This window comes from Rhagoletis zephyria, unplaced genomic scaffold (genome assembly GCF_001687245.7).
Source record: "Rhagoletis zephyria isolate East Lansing unplaced genomic scaffold, Rhagoletis_zephyria_1.1 Rzeph_scaffold_00429, whole genome shotgun sequence".
Classification (NCBI taxonomy): domain Eukaryota; kingdom Metazoa; phylum Arthropoda; class Insecta; order Diptera; family Tephritidae; genus Rhagoletis; species Rhagoletis zephyria.
The window spans coordinates 34,556-44,495 of NW_016157513.1; the positions used below are offsets into that span (position 1 = coordinate 34,556).

The 9,940-nt window shown below is 33.6% G+C and overlaps 1 protein-coding gene across 1 annotated transcript in view; it reads right to left on the reverse strand.

Annotated features, from left to right (window-relative positions):
* The window catches only part of LOC108359648 (Down syndrome cell adhesion molecule-like protein Dscam2), a 235,765-nt gene that overhangs the window by 24,528 nt on the left and 201,297 nt on the right, over positions 1-9,940 (reverse strand). The window contains exons 18-19 of the mRNA XM_017611583.1: positions 5,494-5,828; positions 5,355-5,427 (exon numbers count right to left, since the gene is read on the reverse strand). Of these exons, the coding sequence (XP_017467072.1) occupies positions 5,355-5,427; positions 5,494-5,828 (408 nt within the window). The remainder of the gene's footprint in view (positions 1-5,354; positions 5,428-5,493; positions 5,829-9,940) is intronic.

A 9,940-nucleotide genomic window follows, 5' to 3' on the forward strand; every position in this document is an offset into this window, starting at 1 on the left:
TGTACCAGGACCAACAACTGTGCCAAGTTTGGAAGAAATTGGTGTAGCGGTTACCAAGATATACACATGTAACCATAAGTGGGCGTGGCTACGCCCATTTGCCAAAATTTTGTAATATTAGGGCTATTCGCGATTCGGTGCATAAGAGCTGACAAATTTATGGAATTGCAGAAATATGCCATGGATTGTGAGCGACCTTTATTAAACTGTCATGGTAAAGCTTTTGCAAAACAATTTTTGTGCATCAGCTTTGGTTTTGTTTATGAATGCAATGCATAGCATTTTTATGCTATGGATTTTCGGTATTGCAAATTTGCCAAGCCATGACAAATGCAAATGCGTGTATTTTGTTTGTGTATTGCAAATAATTTGCAATACAAATTTGCAATGCAATGATGCTAGGCCATTTGCACCGGATCGCGAATAGCCCTATTCTTATTTTTCGTCTAAAACTGCAAATATGCAAATATCAATTTTGGGTGAATTATCAACAACTGTGCCAAGTTTGGAAGAAATTGGTTTAGCGGTTACCAAGATATACACATGTAACCATAAGTGGGCGTGGCTACGCCCATTTTCCAAAAATTTATAAAATTCATGTTTTGCGTCTGAAACTCATTGTAAGTATCAATTTTGAGTGAATTATCTTCAGTAGTTACTAAAATATCGCAGTTTTCGTATTTCTTAAAATTACCGTTATATGGGAGGTAGGCGTGGTTATTGTCCGATTTCGAACATTTTCAATACCATCCGTCCGACGCCCAAAAGAAGTTCACGTACCAAGTTTCGTTAAGATATCTCAATTTTTACTCGAGTTATCGTGTGCACAGACGGACGGACGGACAGACAGTCACCGCTTAATCGATTTCTCTTTTCATTCTGATCATTTATGTATACATTTGTCTATATCTATCTCGATTCGTTTTGCCTGTTACAAACAACCGTTATGTGAACAAAGTTATAATACCCTTGTGCACAAGTGCGCTCGGGTATAAAAATTGAAAAGGCCATACAGACGCAACCTACTGAAATTTTGACCGGAAAAGTTTGGGTCTATTCCTCTTATAAGGGTGCGGCTACCTCTCAAAAGGATACGTCGGTAATCACGCTGGTATAGTTTTTGGGTTGCTTAATAATCATTATACTTAGTGATTTCATAAACAAAGGCCAAGATTCTGAAGGACAATTGAGAAAGGCAATGCAGTTGCAGAAAAAGAGGCATTTAAAAAAAAAAGTGTCAAAATAATTATAACTTTCTCACTAAATTTATTTAAAAATGCAAGCCACCAGAGCTACCTTTTTTTAAGAAAAGACAAATTAATTTTTTTTATGCAATCCAGCACAGCTACCTTAATACAGTCAGTCAATAAAGTTTAGGTACAACGAATTTTTTATAATACGGGCAACTATTTTTTAAATAGTTTAGTTTTCGGTAATTTTTTATAAAAATATGGTCAATTCTACAACAAAATCCCCAAAAATCAGAGTTCCAAACCTTGTGCAAAATTTAAGAAAATTCTGCAAAATTTCATTAAAATAATTCACTTTCTATTTACGCTCTCTAGAAAAAGTTTTTTAGCCCATTCAATTTTAGTATAATGAAGTGCAAGTGTGAGGAAGCTAGGACTTACCAAACAAAAAAAAAAAAAATTGCTAAATATCAATGGTAAGTCCTAGCTACCTCAAACTTGCACTTTGTTATACTAAAATTGAATGGGATAAAAAACTGCGCACTTAACGTTTTTCTAAAGAGTGTAAATTGCAATATTTGGATTTAAATTTGCGGAGATTTCTTTAATTTTACATAAGGTTTAAAACTCTGATTTTTGGGCTTTTGGTGTAGAACTAACCATATTTTTATAAAAAATTTGGGGGAAAAAAAAATTTTTAAAATAGTTGCCGGTATTGTAAAAACTTCGCTGTACCTAAACTTTATTGGCTGACTGTATATCTTATTTAGGTACGGCAAAAACTTTCAAAGTACTTCATATACATATAAGCTTAAAAAGAACTGAATTTACTTAAAAATCAATATGCTTAGATTTAGACAAGTAAGACAAAGTGAACTAATATTTTTACTTTTGAGCAGAATGCACTTTTGTTTTTTACTTACTACTTAAGTTTAATACTACTACTTCTACTAATGTGGTTTATAAATTTTTAATAAATGCGTTTAAACATTTGTGATGGTATTGGTCTTCCTTCAACCGATCATATTTAATATAAAAGGGAAATGTTTCGACAAGCCTGATTAGAAATATATATCTAAGGTGACGAATTTATAACAGGTTGGAACTCCATATAAAAAATGGATGCAGATCGAACTAGATCTCATCTGTCGAATTAGGAACTGGTTTGGAACTAAAGAAAAGGGCATGCAGAACGAACTAGATCTCATCTGTCGAATTTGGAACTGGTTCGGAACTATAGAAAAAGGGATGCAAAACGAACTAGATCTTATCTGTCGAACTTAGAACTGGTTCGGAACTAGAGCCAAGGGGATGCAACGGGGGACAACTGACACTTCCTAGGACATCGCAATGTTAAATTCGCCAGTCGCTAGCATGCAAAAAAAGAATTAACGCGTACTAATCATGGTTCCGAACGCACTAGAACCGAACCAGTTCCGCACTAGTTTCTTTCCCTACAGCAGTGATTCTCAAAGTGGTCCAGGTGGACCCACAGGGGTCCACGGCAGACTCGCCGGGGGTCTACGTTGGCATGAAAAAAATATGGGGGTCCACGAGTTGTCAGTGGGGGTCCACGAAAATTTATCTGGTTTCGATAGTAAAAGACCAAAATGGTTGCTTGATAGCCTCATTATTTAACAATAATTTATTTGAGTGGTGTATAGTGCTCTTGACGCACTGCTGCGTCTTCATACTTGGGGAAGCCTTAAAGGCCACCTGCATACTAAAAATAAACGGATGTTGGTATAACACTGAGTGAGGCGAGGCGGAAATTGCTGGTGGCAGAGATTTGAGCACTTGCGTATTTCTAATGCTACAGGATACCTTTGTTGAAGAGATTCTATTACATTGAATGCCGTTTTAGTTCCAGCACTGAGCCTGGACTCACACATTTTCGAAACTTTACTGAAGGCTCTAAAACTGAGTGTGGGTCAGGAACTCGGCTGTTCTTCGAAAATAGTGGGGATAAGCTTCACTTTCTCTTGGGGAATATTTTTTGGTCTTCCAGGCTGATGTGTTTGTAATCCTCAAAGCCATGGACTACGTTGTGGAAAATAGGTGGAGGGGAAGGAGCTTACGTGTTTGGAGTGACAGCCAAGCTGCACTCAAGGCATTGGCCAGCGCTCTATCTAAGTAATTCCAAACTAGTTCGGCAACGCAAGTCTCGAAAAATTATGTTGGTAAACATAACGAGCTTGCTTTGCCAGGTCACCCGGGAGTATCTAGTAAGGAGACATCTGACCATTTAGCCACAGTTGGCTTAGACCACTTCCTCGATACGCAACCAGTTGTAACACTCCCCACTTCGGCCATCGAAGTCACCATCAGAAACTGGGTGAATACTTCACTCAGAAATAACTGGGGGCATCCAGGGAATGCGGGTGAATAAAACTCATGTTGCCTTCAATCTCAGAAGTTCTATCTAGTGTTTTGCTCTCATTGAGCAGATGGGACTGCAGACAACTTCTAGAACTGCTGATTGGTCACTTCAGGGGAGCACAAACATCTGATTGTGTTAAACTNAGATGGGACTGCAGACAACTTCTAGAACTGCTGATTGGTCACTTCAGGGGGGCACAAACATCTGATNAAATACGTATTTTTCGTTTCAAAACTCGGACCGATAAAACAAAAAATTATTTTATAAATACGCCAAATGCAAATTCATTAGTGATCCGAACATACGAGGAGTTTATCGTGAAGACAAAGTAAATTGCGCTAGCGCTCGGAGTGCTCTTAAAGATATAACTCTTCAGAGCTCTGTTTCTTAAAACTTGCAAGCCTCACACACATGACATTATTTTAATAGATAGAACACAAGAAAATATTTTATCTTTATCTTTGCCACTCCGATTTCAGTTTTGGAACTCACCGGCGACGTAAATTTACATCGTTAGATCCAATCTTCACATTTTTTACGAGCTTTGGGAATATGTTAGAAATGTAGCAGCAGTGGGTCCACGGAAACCAGCAAAGTTTTGAAAGGGGTCCACAAGAATAAAAGGTTTGGGAATTTCTGCCCTACAGGGATNTTGTCAGTTTCTGAATTTAAAGTTTGGCGTAAAAAGCTATGCGGTTTTGTTGTTAAAAGTTTTGTGTTTAAAAAATGTGTGATAAATACGTATTTTTCGTTTCAAAACTCGGACCGATAAAACAAAAAATTATTTTATAAATACGCCAAATGCAAATTCATTAGTGATCCGAACATACGAGGAGTTTATCGTGAAGACAAAGTAAATTGCGCTAGCGCTCGGAGTGCTCTTAAAGATATAACTCTTCAGAGCTCTGTTTCTTAAAACTTGCAAGCCTCACACACATGACATTATTTTAATAGATAGAACACAAGAAAATATTTTATCTTTATCTTTGCCACTCCGATTTCAGTTTTGGAACTCACCGGCGACGTAAATTTACATCGTTAGATCCAATCTTCACATTTTTTACGAGCTTTGGGAATATGTTAGAAATGTAGCAGCAGTGGGTCCACGGAAACCAGCAAAGTTTTGAAAGGGGTCCACAAGAATAAAAGGTTTGGGAATCTCTGCCCTACAGGGATACTTTGAATGGAAGACCCTGCGTAAAATAATTGTCAAAAATCAACGTGATTTTCTAGCAACCTCAAACTTGGACTTTCTATATAACTGCATCCTTAGAGTTTTCTAAAAAATCTGAATAAAAAGTTGCAAATTTATTGAATTTACCTGAGTTTTGCACAAAGTTTGGAGATTGGGTTTTTACATTTTATGGTACGTTTTATGGTGGAATAAAGTAAATAAGAATAAAAAACTTTGCATATATTGCGAAAAATTCACTGTTCCAATTCTTTTGTTCGTCACCGGTATGTATTGTCTGCTGATGTAATTTTAATTACCAACAAAAAATTAAAGTATACGCATTTTTGTCGGACAAGGACTTCTAAGGATATGTAGAGATAAAATAATGGACTCGATATGGGTAAGGTATTAGGTTTAGTCTGAGTACTGGCTGATCAAGTGATGTTTAATGAGTATGTATAGTTATTTCATTTTAATAGATGCAAAATGATCTTAAATTTATTTAAATTTTGCTCTCATAGTATGTTAAATTTATTTAAATATAAATGTATAAAAAGATCATAGAAATCAAGCCACTGCTGGCATGAAAAATCTATATACTAATACACACCTTGACTTTCCGAATGAGGGTCACGCAGGCGCCCAACTTTTCGGCGCACTTTTGTGTACTCTGGTTCCTTCGACTATAAAATCAATTCGATATTGTAGTATTAAATTCTTGAATAAAATTTTAAAATATTATTACTCACATGATAGTTTTCCGGCTTCACGTCGTGGTATACAAATGAGCCTCGTACTGAGTGATACGGCCCACTGTACACATTACCGCTATATGAGCTTTCGCTATATGTCTGTTTATTCAGCTGGAATGTAGCATATGGACAAATATCTTCTATGTATTCATTACCTTCAGCCTTGCCAAAACTGCCAGAGTCATTAGAATGAGAACCTCGGGGTGGGCCACCACCAGGATTGCAACGCACGGCCAAATACTGTTGATCACGATTTTGTTTATTCTGCAAATTGGCCAGAGACGGGGACTCCGACATTGAGGAAGAGGCCAATCTCGCTTGATTGTCAATTTCTGAAAATATAAAAATAAATAATCAGAAATATCCTTGGAGCCAGTAAAACTTTCGAATATTCCCATCAAGTCTCTCAGCAAATTCTTTATAGTATGTAGTGTGGGAATAATGCATTGGTTTGGGTGAAATAACACAAACGGCAGTAATGCAATGGGCTCGAGCCTTTGAAGTTTACATTCCATTTAGGTATACTAAGAAATGGCAGCTGAAAGCAAAATTCTTTTGGCTGAAGTAAAATGTGCCTTACAATCAGTGTGACCGCGGGCTTGTGAAAAATTGTAGCAGATAAGAGACTTAAAATGTATCAATATGTATCTCTTTTTTCATTTTTAGTATCAAAGTATCAATATGGAAACAATTTAACATTTATTGATTACAAAAATGGAACACGTATCAGTTGTACCTGGAGCTTGTATAATAATAATAAAGAAAATGTCTTATATGTATAAGTTCAACTGGGTATTACTATAAGAAAAACAGCAAAAATGTCTTATATATAATCTTATTTTTAGTTTAAATACTTTTTGTACTTATACGACTGAGAATTCAAATTTTTTAATCATTTTTAAGGCATTTCGAAAACATTACGCATTCCACCATTGGCAAAGTGAAGCGATTTGTTTTATTTGTTTCGATTAAATTCAGATGTGAGAAAATGCGCTTTGCAGCGGTAGAGCTGTGCGGCAAACATAACAAGTGAAAAATAAAAGAAGTTAGTTCGTTATATAAAAAGCTATTTAAAGCGTTTTTTAGATTGCTACTCCCCCTTTCTTACTTCAACGAAATCTATTTTATTATCGAATTTCAAAAGTTGCCATTGTATACAAATTTCCTCTTTGTCGTTTTTTTACAAATTAGGAAAATTATTTAAAACTGTTAAAAATGCCGAATTAGCGCTTTCTTTATATGACAATGGATCAGGGGTGCACCCAGGAATATATTTTAGGGGCGGTTTATATTTCTGAAGATATATCACCGGAATATACTGAAAATTCGCTTCAGATAATACGCTCTTTAAAATACATTTATGCAAGCTTTATGTACAGTATGTAATAAATAAATAAACGTTTTAAAATTCATAAACTGCACTTTATTTACATAAGATTAACAGAACTCAAACATTTTTAACCGACGTCAAAAAAGGGGAGGTTATCAATACGTCGGAATACATAACTTTGGACCCCGTGAACCGATTTCAATAATTCTTTTTTTATTGGAAAGATGGTACCTCAAGGGTCGTCCCGTAATTTGGTTTAGATCCGATGATTGGATCATGACGAAATTAACGGTACTCCTAAATTTGTGTATGAGAATTGAAGTCGNTAGATCCGATGATTGGATCATGAAGAAATTAACGGTACTCCTAAATTTGTGTATGAGAATTGAAGTCGGTTGTGTCCTTTCCTTAAAAACTACTTGTTTAAAAAAAATTTTCATTAACTCAAGATGCGCTCAACTTTTAAAAGTACCTAATAACAAATTTAAAAAAAAAGTCAGTAAAAATAAATTTATTGATTCCATGAAATTTTTACATTTTTATGTTCAATTTTCCGATTTCTGGTTTCTGGTTTTCGATAGAGATGGTGATTTTTCACGATTGTCACATTTTTTTAATATTTCGAATACCGAAAAAATTTGCTGAACTCTCAAGAAAAACGAAAAATTCATATAAAACGAAGGACAAGAAATGGAAAAGAAATTTTTTTTTACCAAAATTTCTTAAACCAGTTTGCAGCTCTCAAGAAAAAAGAGGTCGTCTATTTATTTTCTCATGAAAATTTACAACAAAAGCAAAGCGCTTTTTTCAAGCAACAGAAATTATAATAAATATTTCTTATGATTTCCTTGAGAGCTGGATTCTTAGCTTTAAGATACAGTTTGTATTTGGGGTTATTAGTTTTAGGGGGGGTTTGAACCCTAAAACCCACCCCTTGTGTGCGCTAATGCAATGGATTAATACATGCAAGGCTTTTCAAAATTTCACTGTTAAAATCAAATCTCTTTTTTTTTGCCAAAAAAGTTCAATATAACATTGCTGATAATTTATATATATTTCCTTTAGAGGTAAATGATTATCTGGGTTACAAACGTCTATATCAGCTGGGTTACTTGGCACACAGTTAAGTTTGACGAAAAAAGAAAATATAAGTTTATAGTTACTTTCAAAATTCTTATATAACTTATGCAATTTGTATGATTTACTTTGAAATTCTATGTTCATTATATTGACAATATCCAAAACATATTTGACAAAAATAATAAATAAAAATTTTTATTGGTGCGGAATTAATTTTTTCGGCAATAGCTCGCGCTTGGTTCACATCATGATACAAAAAGAAGGTTGTTTCAATAAACAACTTTTGACGGATAATCAAATTTTTTGAAGTTTTATAAAGTTTATCTCAACGGCCATACCACTTTTATAATATTAAAACAATAAATCGGAGTATTTTCTTTCCCATATTTATACCAATTTAATAATATATCAAATGAAAAATCATTATCAGTGCTTGGTAATTTTTTTACTTACGTGGCTCGCACCTTTTTTTATTAAAAATATATAAAATATGTAATGTTAAAGGAGACAAGAGCATTATGTTGTTATTTTCTCATTTTCTTATTTTGTATGCAATCTTGCAATTTAAAAATCTAGTTCTAAAGAATTCTCTTTTCAAATAAATCCTTTTATAATCACCAATTCCATGTGAATAAATTGTTCTGAAACCTAGTTTCGTCAACCCCCTTTTTGAGATGATGCATTAATTTTCAGGTTCATCATATTCGATATCTTTGAGTGGACTGATGAAATCTTCTGCTTAAATAAAAAATTACTGCTCCTGATCAGGTAGCATGCATTTAAGGAAATGTCATAATTTCACNTTTTTTGAAGTTTTATAAAGTTTATCTCAACGGCCATACCACTTTTATAATATTAAAACAATAAATCGGAGTATTTTCTTTCCCACATTTATACCAATTTAATAATATATCAAATGAAAAATCATTATCAGTGCTTGGTAATTTTTTTACTTACGTGGCTCGCACCTTTTTTTATTAAAAATATATAAAATATGTAATGTTAAAGGAGACAAGAGCATTATGTTGTTATTTTCTCATTTTCTTATTTTGTATGCAATCTTGCAATTTAAAAATCTAGTTCTAAAGAATTCTCTTTTCAAATAAATCCTTTTATAATCACCAATTCCATGTGAATAAATTGTTCTGAAACCTAGTTTCGTCAACCCCCTTTTTGAGATGATGCATTAATTTTCAGGTTCATCATATTCGATATCTTTGAGTGGACTGATGAAATCTTCTGCTTAAATAAAAAATTACTGCTCCTGATCAGGTAGCATGCATTTGATGAAATGTCATAATTTCATTAAAAGTTAACAAAAACAACGAATGTCATTAAATGAAACTACCTTCTTTTTTGTATCATGGTTCACACCGTCACCGAAACAAAATATGCAAAATAATTGCAACGCTTTCCACTGGTACAGTGAATAATCAACAGCTTACTTCAGCGATAACCAGCGAACGTTTGACACTCGAAATATTTTATGATCTTTAACACCAACGTAGTTTCGAAATTCGGCAAATTCATCCACGATGGCACGATTCCCTTAAAAAAACTTAAATTTTTTAGTTCAATTGCTTGAATTTATTAACGAATGTAAAAACAATATTTAAATGTTAAATTCTTTCACTAATTTTTTTATAAAAATTGTATAGCATACGCCATATAAATTAAAGTTTAAAACTTTGGGAAAAACTCACAAAAATTTAACAAATATATATATATATATATGTTAAATTCTTTCACTAATTTTTTTATAAAAATTGTATAGCATACGCCATATAAATTAAAGTTTAAAACTTTGGGAAAAACTCACAAAAATTTAACAAATCAAAAAATTTTTCAGCTTTTCACTCTTAATTTTGAGAAGCCAATTTAATTTCGTATAATAATGTACACGTTTAAAGGGCAAAATATTACCGTTGATTTTTAATACTTTTTTGCTGTTGCCTTTCACTCTTTCTTCCACTCGGCTCACTTTAATTAATAAATGAATAAAGAATTGCATTATTTAATATGTATATACATACA